A 19,440-nucleotide genomic window follows, 5' to 3' on the forward strand; every position below is an offset into this window, starting at 1 on the left:
CTCTGGAGAAGGAAATGGCAACCCACTCCAGTATTCTTGCCTGGAGAATCTCATGGGCAGAGGAGCCTGGCAGGTTATAGACCATGGAGTTACAAGAGTCAGACATGACTTAGTGACTAAATCAACCAACCAACCAACCAATACTCCCCTACTACTACTAAGTCACTTCAGTCTGACTCTGTGCAACCCCATAGACGGCAGCCCACCAGGCTCCCCCGTCCCTGGGATTCTCCAGGCAAGAACACTGGAGTGGGTTGCCATTTCCTTCTCCAGTGCATGAAAGTGAAAAGTGAAAGTGAAGTCACTCAGTTATATCCGACTCTTAGCGACCCCATGGACTGCAGCCTACCAGGCTCCTCCATCCATGGGAGTTTCCAGGCAAGAGTAGCGGAGTGGGGGCCATTGCCTTCTCCATACACCCTCTAGTAAATAGCTTTTCTTTCCATAGCACTTATCTTCTAACACACTAAATAATTCACTTATTTTTCATGTTTATCTGCCTCTCTCTACCTTGTCACAAGAATGTAGGCTGCAAGAAAGTGAAGATTTTTGTCTGTTTTATTCATCAATGTATCCAAGATACACATATTCTAAGACATTTATTGAGTGAACAGAAAAATAAGTGATTGAATTTTAACACATATACACTCATGAAGGCTCATTTCAGCAGCCCAGTTGGACTCTTCTATAGCTCCATTACGGGATCCTCTTTTTCACTTTACCAAGGCCTCCATGTTTTACCTGCAGTAGCCCACCACCCCCAGAACAACACTCATTCATGCTGAGAGCTATCCGAGTCACAGCCTCTGCCCTAATCATTCTAAGAGAGCCAAATGAGAGCCAGAGAGCCTCTACTCAGAAAAGGCCCTAACGAACCCTTCTGCAAACTTCACAGCAGCCCACACTACCTTGCTGAGACAGAGCCAGCAGCCAGCTGGTACCCTCAACAATGTGTGCCAACAAGGTGAGATCAGTCACTTTCAAACATGCTTCTCATCCTCGAAGTTTCAATCACAAAACAATGAAAAGCAACCTCATCTCTCTGCTCTCATCCTCTGTTCCTGCCACTAAGACCCCTCTCTGCACAATCCACCAATCTTCTGGAACCACAGCTCCAGGCCTAAGCTTTCCCAGAACTATCACTCTATTCCAAGCTGAAACTTGGTTCTCCCTGTACAGGTGCCAATTCCCTATCAGCCCTCTCTCATATGTAAGGACTGTTCTACTGGGCAAGCAGAAGAGGTTGACTTTTTCCAGATTTTTTTTCTCACCGCCATTAATCTCTCCCTCAAATAAAAATTTTAAGCTGCTCTGGGAATTATGTATTCATTTTCTATGTCTATGTTGTGTTGCCATCATCTATGAATCCCTACCTCATTCACTGAAGACTTGAGACCTGATTTAGTCTTTTTCTCAATCCCAGTTTCTGCCAATTTCCTGGGAAATACAAAATACATAGAGAATTAAGAATACAGCTTCAACATTCACAGCATCTTAATTCCTGGACCTTTACTCATTCCACTCAATCACCCACATGCAGGATCTTCTAAATCACCTGAAATTGTTCTAGATAAAAATATGTCAACTCTCCTACTCTGTGAACACAACTTCCTAACTGTCTTCCAATTTCATGACCTCACTTTTGCTCTTCAAAGAGACATTAACCTCAATTTTCTTCTAGCTTATTTAGTATATACCTAGCTTTTCTTCCTGAACCTCACATACGGATATGAACTACCTTAACTATTCTTTCATCTACATTCTCCATTTCCTTCTACCCACAAATTGCCAAAACAGCCACCCCAAAAAAGCCCAATCCTTAGATCAGTGTTGCAATCTGCTTTCTTCATGCCTACATTTCTAAGTAGTATTAGAGCAAAATCACAAAGCTACATAGATTGATGCCACCACAGATTTCTAGACTCCAACCTCTACTACATACTCAGAATCATTTCTTCACTCCTGTCACTGAGTGGAATTTTCGACCTCAGATATACCCCTGAACATCAACTTAAAAGTTTAATCTTTAATAATCTCAGCCTACCTGAAGTTCAACTATTACCATTCCAACTTTATCCAAGGAGGGGAGGGGTTATCTTCAGGAATGCTCTACCATGATTTTTCTTCACCTTACCTATAAAATTACATATATAATATAATGTAACATAATAATATATAATGCCAAAACGTGGTCCAGCGGGGGATGGAAAACCACTCCAGTATTCTTGCCATGATAACCCCATGAACTGTATAAAAAAGCAAAAAGATATGACACCAAAAGATGAGTCCCCCTGGTCAGAAGGTGTCCAATATGCTCCTGGGGAAGAGCAGAAGACAACTACTAATAGCTCCAGGAAAAAATGAGGCAGCTGGGCCAAAGCAGAAATGACGCTCAGCTGTGGGGCTGTCTGGTGATGAAAGTAAAATGTGTTTTACAGTATTGCATAGGAAACTGGAATGTTAGGTCCACGAATCAAGGTAAATTGGATGTGGACAAGGAGATGGGGAGATGGCAATAGAGTAAACATCACCATCTTAGGAGTAAGTGATCTAAAATGGATGGGAATGGGCAAATTTAATTCAGATGACCATTATTATCTACTTCTGTGGGCAAGAATCCCATAGAAGAAATGGAGTAGTGTAGAGGTCCATTAATAGACTGGAACTTGGTGGATCAAAGTCGATGATGAAAGAAAAATATAAGAGAGAAAGACACCAGTATTCCCTGGGTTATGTGGAACTCCAATAAAGCCCCACAACAGGGCTCGTACGGCTCACGAAGGCACAGGGCGCCCTCTTAGGAGGTCTTAAAAGCCCAGGCAGGAAAGTGAGTTCAACAGGCTTTCACGCTCCAGAGAACTAGCCAGAGAGAGAGAAAGACAGACACGGAGACCCAGGTTCTGGTGGAACAAGGGTGCTTTAATCATGTCTGTGTGAGTATATACAAAGTTCTACAAGGACTCAAAAAAATAAAGAACAAAAACCAGACGTATATCAACTGTCACCAAGGTAACAACAAGGAACAACGATGGTCATAAGGCCAGAAAACAATCCATATCTTGAGTAAGAGGGTCGTGACTAAACAGTTTTTCCTTAGGGTAACAGGTTACTGAAGGAAATCCACGCATGCGTTCCGTCCCATGACCTCAGTCCTGGGAACAGCGTGCCACTCCACTCGTTCCTGTCTACCAGGAACTGATAAGGAACAGAGGGTTCATGAGAAACAGAAAACAACATACAGGAATCCTAAACATAAATGTTCCCTGACAGGGCAGCCCTCATAATCAACAAGAGTCTGAAATGCAGTACTTGGATGCAAACTCAAAAACGACAGAATGATCTCAGTTCATTTCCAAGGCAAATAATTCAACATCACAGTAATCCAGGTCTATGCCCCAACCACTGATGCCAAAGAAGCTGATCAGGTCTATGAAGACCTACAAGACATCCTAGAACTACCACCAAAAGATGATGTCCTATTCATCACAGGGGATTAGAATGCAAAAGTAGAAGTCAAGAGATACCTGGAGGAACAGGCAAGTTTGGCTTGGAGTACAAAATGAAGCAGGGCAAAGGCTAACAGAATTCTGCCAAGAGAATGTACTGGTGATAGCAAATACCCTTTTTCAACAACACAAGAGATGAAGTCTACGCATGGACATCACCAGATGGTCAATACCGAAATCAGACTGATTACATTCTTTGCCGCTGAAGATGAAGAAGCTCTATATAGTCAGCAAAAATAAGACCTGGAGCTGACTGTGTCTCAGATCATGAACTTCTTCTAGCAAAATTCAGTCTTAAACTAAAGAAAGCAGAGAAAACTACTAGGCACTAGGCCAGTCAGGGAAATCATCCCAAAGAAAAAGAAATGCAAGAAGTAAAGTGGTAGTCTGAGGAAGCTTTACAAATAGCTGAGGAAAGAAGTGAAGTGAAAAGCAAGTGAGAAAGGGAAAAGTATATCCAAATGAATGCAGAGTTCCCGAGAAAAGCAAGGAGAGACAAGGTGCCCTTCTTCAGTAAACAATGCTAAGAAATAGAGGCAAACAACAGAAGGCCAAAGACTACAGGTCTCTTCAAGAAAACTGGAGATATCAAGGGGACATTTCATGCAAAGATGGGCACAATAAAGGACAGAAACGGTAAAAACCTAATAGAAGCAGAAGAGATCAAGAAGAGATGGCAAGAATACACAGAAGAACTGTACAAAGAAGATTTAATGACCTGGATAACCAAGATGGTGTAAGAACTCACCTAGAGCCTCGAATGTAAAGTCAAACGGGCCTCGGAAAGCACTGCTGCCAATAAAGCTAGTGGAGGTGATGGAATTTCAGCAGGGCCATTTAAAATCCTAAAAGATTTGGATTGGGATTTGGGAGAATGGCATTGGAACATGTATAATATCATATATGAAAGAGTCACAAGTCCAGATTCGATGCACGATACTGGATGCTTGGGGCTGGTGCACTGGGACTATCCAGAGGGATGGTATGGGGAGGAAGGAGGGAGGAGGGTTCAGGATGGGGAACACATGTATACCTGTGGTGGATTCATTTTGATATATGGCAAAACCAATACAATATTGTAAAGTTAAAAAATAAAATTTAAAAAAAAAGTTTAAAAAAAAAAGTAATTAATTAAAAAAAAATAAAATCCTGAAAGATGATATTATTAAAATGCTGCACTCAATATGTCAGCAAATTTGGAAAACCCAGCAGTGGCCACAGGAATGGAAAAGGTCAATCTTCATCCCGATTCTCAAGTAGGGCAGTACTAAAAATGTTAAAAATACCAGACAATTGTGCTCACTTCCCATGCTAGTAAAATTATGCTCAAAATCCTTCAAGCTAGGCTTCAGCAGTATGTAAACCAAGAACTTCCACATGTACAAGCTGGGTTCAGAAAAGGCAGAGGAACCAGAGATCAAACTGCCAACATTCGCTGGATCATAGAGAAAGCAAAGGAATTAAAAATATATATATATATATATTTCTGTTTCACTGACTATGCTATAAAGCCTGTGACTGTGTGGATCATAACAAACTGTGGAAAACTCTTAAAGGGATGGGAATACCAGACCATCTTGCCTGTCTCCTGAGAAACCCGTATGTGGGTCAAGAAGCAAAAGGGGAAAAGGTGGAAGCAGTGACAGATTTCTTCTTGTTGGGCTCTAAAATTACTAAAGAGGCTGACTGCAGCCATGAAGTTAGAAGACAACTGCTTCTTGGAAGGAAAGCTATGACAAACCTAGACAGCATATTAAAAAGCAAAGACATTAGTTTGCCAACAAAGGTCTGTATAGTCAGGGCACCGTCTTTCCAGTAGTCATGTATGGATCTGAGAGTTAGACCATAAAGAAGACAGAGCGCCAAAGAATTGATGTTTTCGAACTATGGTGCTGGAAACACTCTTGAGAGGCCCTTAGACTCCAAGAAGATCAAACCAGTCAATCCTAAAGGAAGTCAACCCTGAATACTATTTAGAAAGACTGATGCTGAAGCTCCAATACTTTGGCCACCTGATGTGAACAGCCGACTCACTGGAAAAGACTACTGCTGGTAGAAGGAGAAAAGGGCGACAGAGGATGGTTGGATGGCATCACCGATTCAACGGACATGAACCTGGGCAGACTCTGGAAGATGACGAGGGACAGGGAGGCCTGGCATGCTGAAGTCCAATGGGTCGCAAAGAGTCAGACACAACTTGGTGACTGAACAACAACATAAATAAAACAGAAAACCAACAAGAACCTACTTACAGCACAGGCAACTATACTCAACATTTTGTAATAATCTATAAAGGAAAAGACCCTGATAAACAATATGTGTACATATATATAAACTATATGTAAAATCTATTATATGTTATAGATTTTATATATATGTATCTGTGTGTATATATACAGTGAGAGGGAGAGAGAAGGAGAGTACTGAATCACTTTGCTGTACATGTGAAACTAACACTAAGTCAATTATACTCAATAAATAAATGAATAAAACACACACACACACACACATACGGGCTTTCCAGATAGCTCAGCAGGTAAAGAATCCACCTGCAATGCAGAAGACCCCAGTTCCATTCCTGGGTTGGGAAGATCCCCTGGAGGGCATGGCAATCCACTCCAGTATTCTTGCCTGGAGAATCCTCCATGGACAGAGGAGCCTGGTGGGCTACAGTCCATGGGGTTACAAAGAGTTGGACATAACTGAGTAACCAAGCACAGCACATATACATACATACACACACACACACACACACACACACACACACACATACATATATATATACACACCTTTCCTCAGTCTTCCAAAGATATCCTTCAGAGGCTACGTTTGAATGTACCACCACCCATTGTTATCAGTGACATCACAGTTTATGAATACCTTATTCCTTCAGTCACCTTCCATTCTCCAGTATACTCAATTATCCCCACTCTACTAGTCCCTTTGTTCTAGATTGTCAAGGCTGTATATTGTCACCCTGCTTATTTAACTTATATACAGAATACATCATGAGAAACGCTGGATTGGAAGAAACACAAGCTGGAATCCAGATTGCCGGGAGAAATATCAATAACCTCTGATATGCAGATGACACCACCCTTATGGCAGAAAGTGAAGAGGAACTCAAAAGCCTCTTGATGAAAGTGAAAGAGGAGAGGGAAAAAGTTGGCTTAAAGCTCAACATTCAGAAAACGAAGATCATGGCATCCGGTCCCATCACTTCATGGGAAATAGATGGGGAAACAGTGGAAACAGTGTCAGGCTTTATTTTGGGGGGCTCCAAAATCACTGCAGATGGTGACTGCAGCCATGAAATTAAAAGACGCTTACTCCTTGGAAGGAAAGTTATGACCAACCTAGATAGCATATTCAAAAGCAGAGACATTACTTTACCAACAAAGGTCCAGCTAGTCAAGGCTATGGTTTTTCCTGTGGTCAGGTATGGATGTGAGAGTTGGACTGTGAAGAAAGCTGAGCACCAAAGAATTGATGCTTTTGAACTGTGGTGTTGGGGAAGACTCTTGAGAGTCCCTTGGACTGCAAGGAGATCTAACCAGTCCATTCTGAAGGAGATCAGCCTGGGTGTTCTTTGGAAGGAATGAAGCTAAAGCTGAAACTCCAGTACTTTGGCCACCTCATGCGAAGAGTGGACTTGTTGGAAAAGACTCTGATGCTGGGAGAGATTGGGGGCAGGAGGAAAAGGGGACGACAGAGGATGAGATGGCTGGATGGCATCACTGACTCGATGGACACGAGTCTGAGTGAACTCCAGGAGTTGGTGATGGACAGGGAAGCCTGGCGTGCTGCGATTCTGACTCTTTGTGAGTCAGACATGACTGAGCGACTGAACTGAACTGAATAAACATATTCAAGTATCTCTGGTTTTTAAGGAAGAAACATTTCCTAGATGAAGTTCCACTCCAGTTTCTGCCCAGTCTTTATGTAATTCACATTTGAATTTCATTCCTTCTCTTTACAAATTCCTCTTTATCAGTGTCACCAATGACCTCATGTTGCCAAATCCAAAGGATTCCCAGTCTTCATCTTGTTTGACCTCCCTCCTGCCAATCAGTCAAGCCAAAATCCCTAGAATCATCTTTGGTTTCTGTCAGTGCCCCATATCAATCTATCAGTAAATCTGTCAGCCTTACCTTTAAAAGTATATCTAGAATCTGACTAATTTTCACTACTTACACTATTTACACTCTGTTCCAAGCCACACCATTTCTTAATTTTTAAAGTAGTCTCTTAGCTCATTTATTTGTTCCACTCATGTGTCCCTATCATCTACTCTCAATACAGTAGTCAAAGTAATCCTGTGAAATTATAAGTATCATCATGCTATTCCACTGCTCAGAACCCCCCAATGATTTCTCATCTCACTCATAATAAAATCCTTAAAGTTACTAATGAACTCGACATGTTCTGATCCTTTGTGATCTCTATGACTGTGCCCCCTTTCTCTCTCTCATCACTCACACCACTCTACTCACTGGCTTCTTGATGTTCCTAAGACCTGCTCCTCCTCAGGGCCTTTTAAAGTATTGACACTCTTCTCTCAGATATCCACATGGCTCACACCCTCCCTTCCTTTAGATCTTTCATCTTTCAGAGAAGCCTTCCCTAGCAACCCTATCTAACCATGCAGTCCACCTCCAGCTCCCCAGATATTTCCTACTCCGCATCCCTTTTTTCCATACCACTTACCCTTATCTCCATACCACATCTAACACACTATATATTTTGCCTATTTACCTTGGTTACTGTTTGTCTTCCTGACTAAGCTCCACAAGAACAGACATTTTTGTCTGTTTTCTCTGCCGCCATATGCACAAAATCACTTCCATGGCTAAGAGGAGACATGAATATATATTTGTTGACTGAATGAATGAAAGAACAAATAAATGAATATAATATTTGGGTCTCTATCCACCTGACTCCTTGCCACTATCCAAAGACAGACAAGAAAGACAGGCATATTACCTCCTGCCTGCTTTCAGCTCCAGCATTAGCTAGCGTATCATTAGATTGCCATTTCCCAGAAAGCGGCACTGTGTCTGACTCAGCACTCTGATTTTAGTGGTTACCACAGTGCCTGACACACAGTGCTCCATAATGTTCAAGGAATTAATGAAGACTACAGAACAAATCAATGTCAAATCCATTTCAAACACTTGGGTACCATCTTCCTCTCCCCATATCAACACAAAAATTTAACTTCTTTTAATATTTTGAGGTATACTATAGAATCTGTACAAATTTAACTCAATCACTTACATTCCTATAATTACAATTCTAATGTTCATATGACAGTGCTGAAACAGGGAAAGACATGGCCAATAAATAGTAAGTTCCATCACAGGAAATACAGAATGTTATATTTTACTGAGTTAAGTAAACTAAGAAATTTGTCATTTTTTAATTTTTTCAGAGAAGTCATTTTTAATAAATAATGTATTATGCATAAATAATCTAAATATCTTAAACTTAGTATCAATTTATTTTTAAAAAGAAATTTAATAAATTTTAATTTTTATATGAATTTTAATAATATATTTATAGTAAATTTTTTATATTTAGAAAAATTTTTCAACATAGCAATCAAAGGAAAAGAATTATCCAATTATCCAGATACTAAAAATCATCAAAACTCTATATAATCAAGTGCTTTGCATTATCCAGCTTCACCACAACAAAAGAATAATGACGTGGCTCATCTTTGTTTAAAAGGCTAAAAAGTCAAACACTGTTTACCTGAGCTTCTCGAAGTTTTGCTGTAGTGCTTTGTTGAAGAGCTTGTTGTTCTTGATGCTGTTGCTTTGTTTTATCTAACTGATGCTGCAATTCTGTGGAATTGGTTACTTTTTCCTTCAACTTTAAAAAAAAAATGTAGACTGTCAATTAACAATTTAAGGGCATAATGCTATCATACAAACATCTGGTATTACTTCAAATCTCACAATTCTCAAGTCTGAATAGAAAATTAAATTATAACTTTAAAAGCAGTATCTCATTATAGAATTTTAACTTCAAAATTTAAGAAATTGTTCCTTAAGAATAGATTCTCATCCTGAAAAGAATAAAATTCCTTCTCCAGGTTGGCATTTAGTTTATTATTATTTTCATATGCTAATATGATCAAGGAATTATATACAAATTTTTGTAACAATAATCTAAATAACAGTATCAGTATCTGTTTTACATTTTTTCATAATCATAACTGTCACTTATTGGGAAACAACAGCAAAATCTACACATTAATATTTGGGTCTAGAAGAAAATCTTGTGCTGCAGCTATAGATTTTAACTCTCAGTGTTTGTTCAATTCTAATAAAAGACACAGTTTAATGATACCTTTTACTTGAACCAAATAATAGTTACCATTTTTGGCAACCACAGATTAAAATTAGGATAGCATTCAATCTTATGCTTAATTTTTTTTTATTATTATTTTTTTTACAATATTGTATTGGTTTTGCCATACATCAACATGCATCCGCCACGGGTGTACACGTGTTCCCCATCCTGAACCCCGCTCCCACCTCCCTCCCCATACCATCCCTCTTAATTTTTAAAGGAGAAAATCCTTAAGTACAAACTCAGTTTATATGCACCAACTATGTGTCAATAATGCTATCAGCAGCTGTTCATTTTTCAGTTTCATTAGGAAACGGTCTTTCCTGGGTAGAAAGACTCCTCTTGAGCAGGCTGACAGGGTCACCCCAAGGATTTAACCTGCCTGAAGCTGAAGAGTAGCCTTCTTTGTACATTTTTGTTGAAAACTTTAGGGAATACAATCAAAACAAAAATGACTTAATGTAGTTAATAATAGGATGTTTTCACTGGAGATGTTTTAACTTTATCAAACTTAAAAAAATTTCAATTAAAGCTCATGACCATAAACAGATTAAACAAAACAACATTTAAGATCCCTGGTGGCTCAGAGGGTAAAGCATCTGCCTGCAAAGCAGGAGACCTGGGTTCGATCCCTGGGTCAGGAAGATCCCCTGGAGTGGCAGCCCACTCCAGTACTCTTGCCTGGAAAATCCCACAGACAGAGAAGCCTGGTAGACTACAGTCCATGGGATCGCAAAAAGTCAGACAGGACTGAGCGAATTCACTCACTTCAAATCTATCAATAAAGGTACTAACATAAACTCATCTGAAATGTGAGCTTACCTCTTCCTCTAAACGAGAAAGTTTGAGTTGTAGATCAGCCACTTGTTGTTCTTTATCCATCAACTTTTCACTTGAAAGCTGTCTCTGTTCCTTCAGCCTTCCATGAGCTTCTCCTAGTTGGCGCTCTGTCTCCAGAAGTTTGCTATGTAACTTCAGAAAAGGAAAAAGAGTACATATATATGTATAAACACGTTGATCATCATTATTACTACCACCTACTTTCCAAACTATGTTTTATTTTTCCACCAATAGAAATATATTAATTTTCATGATACTTTAGAGGAACCTAATCACATAAATTATGATGACTCACATAAAACTATAATCATATCACAAGTTTCAGGTTTTTACACTTTTAAAACCATATACACACACACAGTGAACCTAAGGCTCTTATTTAAAGATAACTCTTGCAATCACTTAAGGAGCTTCAAACAAACCTTAAAATTAAGACACTTAAGACACACTCAGACCTATTCCACTAGTATTTTAAAAATCCAACATGATTCTTGTTGCTTTTCCATAGTCATGAACCACCACAATCGACTTCTTACATTTGGGTACTGAATAGAGCACACGGTATTCTCAAGTCCTCAAACTGGCACACAATCTCTAAATAAAACAGAGGAATGAACATTTATTAAAATATTAGGTGATTTCATTAACTTTAAAATTGCCACCTAGCTAAAACTAAAGAAGAAACTTGTCTGGGGGATAAGAGCTGTCACTTTCTGGAATTCCTTATTTTCTCTAATTTTACCAGAAAGAACAGCTGGTTTCTCTTGTGGGATTGGTTGGTGGGGTAGGTCCAGTTTAAAAAAAAAAAAAAGGTTTGTATTAATTTTAGAAGAATTACCGCACAAATGCTAGGAGTGCAGGACAAGAAAGAGTAGCATGAAGATAAGGAAGCAAGACATTTGGAAAGGCTTACACTGTAAGAGTACACCCCAATTTCATAACCCATCAAGTCAAATTTCAGCATGTGCCTCAGCAAAGCTGAAGATTAATAACAAGCATTCTATACAATTGTTTCCAATCAAACCTATTCATGTTATATCTGAAAATATTAAGAATCTATAGCCTTTATGTCAAATATACATTTATATGCTTTATACTTTCATATTTCTCCATAAAAAATTCATACCTGGCAAAGAAAAAATAAAGTTCTATCAGAAAAGTGGACACCCACTATTTTCCTATGCTATGAAACAACATGTGGCTGTCAAAACATATTCTATACTCAATAAAGAAAACTAAAGTTTCAGGTCCACCCAGGGATGCCAAAAAAAGAGAAAACTGAAGTGAATTTCTAAAGTAAAACATACATTCCATTCCTCTTTTAGTTATAAAACAGGAATCAGTAACAGTTAGTCATTTATATCCTTAGGCTGACATTTTCTTTTTCCTCTGCCTCTTCTTAAAATGCAGTGAATTAACACTGTAATAACTACCCAAACCCTCTCCTTCTCACTGCAATAAGTAGATCCAACCCCCTTAAGTGATCTCTTACGTGTGATCTCTCCCCTACGTTAAGTTTCTAACTTGCTGGGTAAGAATTTTCCATGTCATTATTAACACAGAGATAATAAGACTTCTCCCCTAAAATTTAGCTTTGGTACATTTGAGCTAAAGCCCAGAAATCTATGTTTCCCAACAAAAGAATTAGAGAATATTGAGTTTCAGGAAAGTTTAGGAGTCATTTGCCAAAAAGCAACACTTTAAAAATCAGCGGTTTTCAATCTCAACTACACAGTACAATAACAGGGAAAACCAATACCCGGGCCTATGCCAGAGATTATCACTTAACTGAGCCAAGGGTGAGGCTCTGATAATTTCTTAAATTTCCCCAGGTGATTTTGATGTGCAGAGTGAAGCGCCAAATCAAAGATAACTGTTGCTCTCAAGTGAAGATTTACTAAAGTGGTAAAAAAAAAAAAAAGAGATACTGTATATTATAATTAACTGTCATTCATTGTTTTACAATCTCTGATAGATCCCTGATCTTTAATAAAGAAATGAGTCACAAATCAAAGCTGCACAAAAGCGGAAGCAGGCCCAAATCCCTTAACCAATAATGCCTATATCATTTTAGAGTGAATATGTTACAGAAAAGAAGAATAAGTTTAGAGTAAAAATAATACATGTTGGAATCATTAATAGAATGGTCTATCCTAAAGTTACATTTTATGTATATGTTCTCTAAGAAATTCAGTTTTGTAAACTCATATACATAATTCTTTACTCATTATGCTTGTAAAGTTTGTCAAGTGCCAGGCCTTATTCTAAAAGGTTCACAAATATTAACTAACTTAATCCTTATAATAATCCTGTGAAGACAATTCTAATTCTTATTCTTATTTGACAGATGAGCAAACTAAGGTACAATAAATAACTTGCCCAAGCTCACACAGTTTGTAGACCACAGAACTAGAACTCAGAGAGCCGGTTCTTAAACCCACACTCATAAACCACTATGCTATTTGAGATGGCATATTCGATTAAAGGTGAAGTTTGATATATGGGTGGGAAAGTGGGAGACACAAACTGCTGGGTGTCACACAGGCTTAGGGTATTTCTCAGTAACTGTTAATGAAAAGGAACCTTTAAAAATTGTATACAAATTTTTTTATATTAAAAAAGTGAACTTATTATGTCCAATCTTTTAATTATGTAACATTATCTGCACTATTGGCTATTTTAAAAGTGCTCAAGATACAAATATAAAGAATATGGGGTTCTTTGTTTGTAAGTCCTTTGTTGACAACTGCCAGCTATCTATTTTTGTCAGCACTGAAAGGGGAGCTGAGGATGCAGAGAAGAGCAAAACAGAGCCAGTTCATCCCTACACTCTTTTAAGGACAGTGAAAGAAGGCTTAAAGTGAGGTTCATTCCTATTCTTCCAAAAAATATTTACTAAAAACTCTAAGTATAGAGATAGATGGAGTATAGAATAAAACAAATTTCTCAAATTAAGGAGCTTACTGTACAAAGGGAATGGTATATGATATGCAAGTAAACAAAAAGCTATACAATAAAAAAAACTACACAATAAAAAGTATTATTAAGAAGCAGCTTGCTGAAATAAAGGGTCCAGAATAAACGGAAAACCTCTGAGCCACCAGGGAAGCCCTAAATGGAAAACAATCGATTTAAATAGAGAGGTCCTGTATGCATGCACGCTCAGTCTGACTCTTCGCGACCCCATGGACTGCGGTCTGCCAGGCTCCTCTCTCCATGGGATTTCCCAAGAAAGAATACTGGGGAGGGTTGCCATTGCCTTCTCTATGGGACGTTCCCAATCCAAGAATTGAACCTGCATTTTCTGCATCTCCTACATTGGCAGGTGGCTTCTTTACCACTGCACTACCTGAGAAACCTTTTAGAAAGGTCCAGAAAGGCTTTACTGAAGAAATAATGCTTAAGCAAGTCTTGTGAAAAGCTGAAATAAAGAACACTCTAAGAAAAAAACATGGGCAAAGGACCTAAGGCAGGAAAGCTCTCTGTTGAAGTGCTGGTGTGCTTGAGGAACTAAAAGGAGACCAGCATGGCTTCACTTGGTAGAAGATGAGCCTGAAGACATAACGTGGACCATACTATACTCATATGCTTACAGGACCAAGAAGACATCTGGATTCAAAATCTAACCAAAACCACTCGAGGTGGTTAAAAGAAATAAAGTTACACCCTTCATACTTTAAAACAATGTCTCTGGCTCCTGGGTGGAGAATGGACTATGGGCTTCCCTGGTAGCTCAGCTGGTAAAGAATCCACCTGAAATGCAGGAGACCCCAGTTAGATTCCTGAGTCAGGAAGATCTGCTGGAGAAGGGAACTCTAGTATTCTGGCCTGGAGAATTCCATGGACTGTATAGTCCATAGGGTCACGAACAGTTGGACATGACTGAGCAACTCACTTCCAGTTTTCACTTTTTCTGTATGGAGAATAGACAAAGAAGGTCCTCTGGAAGAAAGAAACTTATAAAAAGGCTAATACAGTAGACCAGGTGAACAATGGCAGCAGCTGAGATTAGGGTAGTAGCAGTATAGATGAAGAGAAGTAGACAGATTTGAGTCAGGCTTTGAACTTCCCTGGTGACTCAGATGGTAAAGCACCTGTCTACAATGAGGGAGACCTGGGTTCGATCCCTGGGTCAGAAAGATTCCCTGGAGAAGGAAATGGCAACCCACTCCAGTACTCTTGCCTAGAAAATCCCATGGATGGAGGTTGGTGCAGGGACTGTCCATGGGGTCGCAAAGAGTTGGGCATGACAGAGCAACTTCACTTTCACTTCTTCCTTTTGAAGGCAAGGACTTCCCTGGTAGCTCAGATGGTAAAGAATCCACCTGCAATGAGGGAGACCTGAGTTCGATCCCTGGGTTAGGAAGATCCCCTTAAGAAGGGAATGACTACCCACTCCAGTATTCTGCCCTGGAGAATTCCATGGATTGTATAGTCCATGGGGTCACAAAGAATTGGACATGACTGAGCAACTTTCACTTTCACTTTGAAGGCAGAATCCAGACAGCATACTGAAGGGAAGATAAATGGTATCACTTCAAGGTCTTCAGCATGACCTCTTTATTTTGTACAGAAATGTGACTAAACCAAATGGTTATGAATACAAAAATTCCTGTTGCCCCCTCCATTCACTGACAACCAAATGAAACTCAAATTCCTCAGCCTGCTATTCAAGACTCTACATAATACAGTCCTCAAAACAGTCCACTACTATTACATATACCATATCCTCAGAGCAAACGTCTGTCTGTCACTGGTTCTTATAATACACCCCTGCCTCTAGTCTGGGGCTTCCCAGGTGGTGCCAGTGGTAAAGAACTTGCCTGCCAATGCAGGAGATTTAAGAGATGTGGGTTCAATCCCTGGGTGGAAAAGATCCCCTGGAGGAGGACAGGGCAACCCACTCCAGTATTCTTGCCTGGAGAATCCCATGGACAGAGAGCCTGGCGGGCTATGGTCCGTGGGGTCTCCCAGAGTCGGGCACAAATGGAGCAGCTGAGCACACACACCTCTAGTTTATTTTTCTTCCTGGAAGACCCTCCTGCCTTTAAACTGCTACTTGTCAAAACCTATCCAATATTCACAATTTCAAGCACCACCTCTTTCTCACAACAAGCTTTTCTTGATCATATTAACAGCTAAATAACTATACAATATGAAGTACTATAGGGGAAAGAAAGCAGGAGAAGAACTCTTCCTAATTCCCATTGTACATGGAACCATTTTAATTTTCACATTCACTGCAATAGGACAGTACTTGCCTTATACCTCAATGAGATTTACAAAATCATTTAAGGTAGGTCCTATTTCCTCTTCTGTCTTTGTATCTTCTAATAAACAAGGTATCGTATCTTTTAGAAACCATAAATGCCCAATCTGTATATTTGAACTGAAAGGCAAATATCTAACTCATATTTAATTTATTCATTGATATCGCCAAGCCTATGTTTCCTTCTATTATGAATGCCTGCATTTATTCATTCACTTACTTACTCATTAAACATCTGCAGATAAGCAATATGTCAGGTAGCTGGGATAAAAAATAAATAAAACATGGTCTTTGCACCCAAAGAGTTTAGAGTCCAGTGAAGATACCTGTTATGATAATATGCTAGACTATGACAAGTAAAGTAATCAAGATATACAGATGCTTAAGCCATCTCTGCAGTGGGGTGGTGGTGAGAAGTGGCAATATGTAGAAAAAGATTTCTGAAAACATGACACGTGAAGTAGTATTTATCAAAGAGAAGAGAAACAGGAAGAGTATCTCAGAAGACAAGATTAATGCCACAGAAGTAAATATCACTGCCTTTTAAGTAAAAATAGTTGAAAATTTTCAAAAAAGTAGCTGAGGACTTTGCTAGGGCTAAGTCACTTCAGTCATGTCCGACTCTGTGCGACGCCATAGACAGCAGCCCATCAGGCTCCCCCGTCTCTGGGATTCTCCAGACAAGAATACTGGAGTGGGTTGCCATTTCCTTCTCCAAATTTCCATTTGCCTACTAATTTTTACAGCTACCTATAAGAAATAATTAGAATACAAAATTCATAAATTAAGTTAATAGCAAAGTCAAAACTTCCATTAAACTTCATCTGATAGACATTATTTCTATAAAAAATAGTTAATAAAAGAATAGTTGTTAGAACTAATTTGCTTTCTTTTAAAATATCTAATTTTTATATTATTGGTTTAACAGTGAGTATATTTTGAAAATTAGTAACAAGAAAAAAAAGACAAAAATTTTTTAATTTTTAATTTTAAGATCAACAATATGAATTATTATAATAACATACCTGCTGAGTATCTACTATGTGACAGGTACCATCTTAAGCAATTTGTTTGTATTAGTCAATAAACAATGCATAACAATACTATATGATAGATACTATCATTTTAGGGGAAACTGAAATGAGATCTGACTCAATACAACAGGATGTAAAAATTGAGATAATTTTTTAAATGACAATTTTTAAGTGAACTATATTATGATCAAATAACTATCAAACACAAAAAGAAACCATAGGAGGAAGTACAGTAAATAAAAGTAAGAGCTCTTACTTGATTGATTTCACTTTGCAGTTGTAACCCATGCTGATCCTTTTCTTCTCTCTGTTGTTGTAGCTGTTTAAACTCTGCCTTAAGATGCTGGTACTTGGTCTCCACTTCTGATAATTCTTCTTTGAGCTTCTGAGTAGCTTCTCCCTTTTCACCTAGTTCTGCCTGTATTCTCTGCAGTGAGGTTTCAGATGCAGATAACCTTGACTGAAGCTGTTGACAATCCAGGTCTTTTTGATGAAGGCTTGCTTGTATACTCTTTTTACTCATACATTCTTCATTATGTTTCTCTTCTAACTGAGTATAGTCCAGTTCTTTCTTCTGTAACTTTTCAGTCAAGTTCTGAAATATCAATTTAACAATTTTTTTCCTTTCCTAATATTTTTAATTGTTCCAATTATTCAAACAATCTTTAGAGCAATATCATTCTCTACTAAACATTTTAGTCAATAGTATAATATAAAAACAGTGAAAATATTTTAAACAAGAAGAATTAAATTGTTATATCCTAACTTATGGTCTTATTACTGGTCCACTTCACTAAGCTCTACTAATATTAATTTAAGGTTTACCAACAAAATTTTGACACAAAATGAAAACACTAAAATCTACTAACTAGATTCTTTAGGGTATGTAACATATTTATAATATCCCATTTGAGTTAAAAATTAAATCTATCCCTCTGCTATTAAAAATTATTTTAAATAACAGTATGGCAATTCTGATTTTTGGCTTTGCAATTTCATAGCTGGTAAGAGCTTTAGCATAACAATACCATTTACTGCTCTAGTCTTCTTAATTGTACTGATCCCTCATTTTTTCTCTTCTTGATGAACACCATTCTCAAGATGCACAAGTTTAAGACTTATTCAAATTTCTTTCTAGGTGTGTAAAACAATGATCTAAAAAACATCACTTATCTACCTTATATTTTGTTATTTTACTCAATACTATCAAGTACAAAATACACAGTCAATCAAAGATCTGGGTCAGTCAGCCTAATCAAATGTCAAAGCCTAGTCAAAGTGGAGTTTTTAGAATTAATATTGAGTATTTTTAAGATATTTATTTACACATGAGGCATGGATCAGAATTCTGACTCAATTCTATAAGACAGACAGCCAGGGTAAGAAGCCACTATAAACGCCTGATAAGTCAGAGTCATTTGTGAACACTTATTATACTCACTTTTTATATGCAGTGTGCTAGAAGGGGACAATACAGAAATAGTAGAGGACAGGCAGAGCCTCTGGCCTTTAAAAACGCACATTTAAAAAAACATTTTCTAAGAAAGTTGAAACATGACGCACAAGCAAACAGATTAGTTACAAAAGCTGCATTAAATTTCTTGAGTGCACAATTTTTAAAAAAAAATCAAGAGAGCAAAGTCAGGACAGTCACCTAAAAACAAAGTCTGAACTTGGTGACAAAAGGAGTTAAGTAATAAGTATTCATAACTCATGTACAAAAAGACAAAAAGGAACAGACAAAGAAGTTGCACAAGGGGACACAGCAATGCTTTTACGTCAAGGGGAGCAGTAAGCTTAGGCACCAGAGTGAGGAAGACAGCAGTCATGGTTCTTGAACACTTGTCTACGAAAAAGTTCATTATGTAAATTATCAAATAGAAATACAGTATAGAAAACAGTGTCAGAAAGGTGATGAAACTATATATGAGAAAAATAAGATGGGAGATAAAGTAAAAAGAGCACCCAGAGGTTATGGCAAAATTAGCAAAGAGATGTGTCTTGACCAACCAATAGAAACAAACAAACAAAAGAGTAAAACAAAAAGACTAGCAAAAGAATAATAATTTTGAATCAAACTGCTGGTTAGGAAAATTCTCTTTTTATAAGCATCTGTCTTACTCATTAGTAACTCCACATCTTTCTTAATTTTACACATTTTCTTTTAAGAAAATAATATTTATTTTCAAATCCATAAGCTAAATTAAGCCTATTCGTTGATCATTATGAACGTCTTACACTGTTTTAAAGAAAATTCTAAGTTACTAAATTTTATGAAAGTAACCACGCTCACAAATAATAAGAACTTAGAGAAGATATAACTGTAACACATGCTACAAAAATTAAGGTAAGTAATGAGGTAGTGAGTCTTCTTCCTCATAGTCTTACTTAAAAAGTGATCAAGTAATCCTACCAGTTCTATACATAAATGACC

General features: G+C 38.0%; 1 protein-coding gene across 13 annotated transcripts in view; it reads right to left on the bottom strand.

Moving 5' to 3' along the window:
- EEA1 (early endosome antigen 1) overlaps positions 1-19,440 on the bottom strand; it is a 218,637-nt gene that overhangs the window by 38,010 nt on the left and 161,187 nt on the right. For 12 of the 13 annotated variants that reach the window (XR_015163543.1, XR_015163542.1, XM_086399022.1 and 9 more), the window contains 3 exons: positions 17,263-17,601; positions 10,686-10,835; positions 9,261-9,380 (listed from right to left, as the gene is read on the bottom strand). Coding sequence is in view for 11 of the 13 variants with exons in the window: in XM_086399022.1 (XP_086255148.1) it covers positions 9,261-9,380; positions 10,686-10,835; positions 17,263-17,601 (609 nt within the window). In the remaining 2 variants the exon portion in view is untranslated. Of the gene's footprint in view, positions 1-9,260; positions 9,381-10,685; positions 10,836-11,239; positions 11,293-17,262; positions 17,602-19,440 lie in introns of those variants that run through there. The other variant, XM_086399027.1, reaches the window with a different exon arrangement.

The sequence above is a fragment of the Bos grunniens genome, chromosome 5 (assembly GCF_055505025.1).
Source record: "Bos grunniens cultivar Pamir isolate PY7600 chromosome 5, Bosgru_T2T1.0, whole genome shotgun sequence".
Taxonomy (NCBI): domain Eukaryota; kingdom Metazoa; phylum Chordata; class Mammalia; order Artiodactyla; family Bovidae; genus Bos; species Bos grunniens.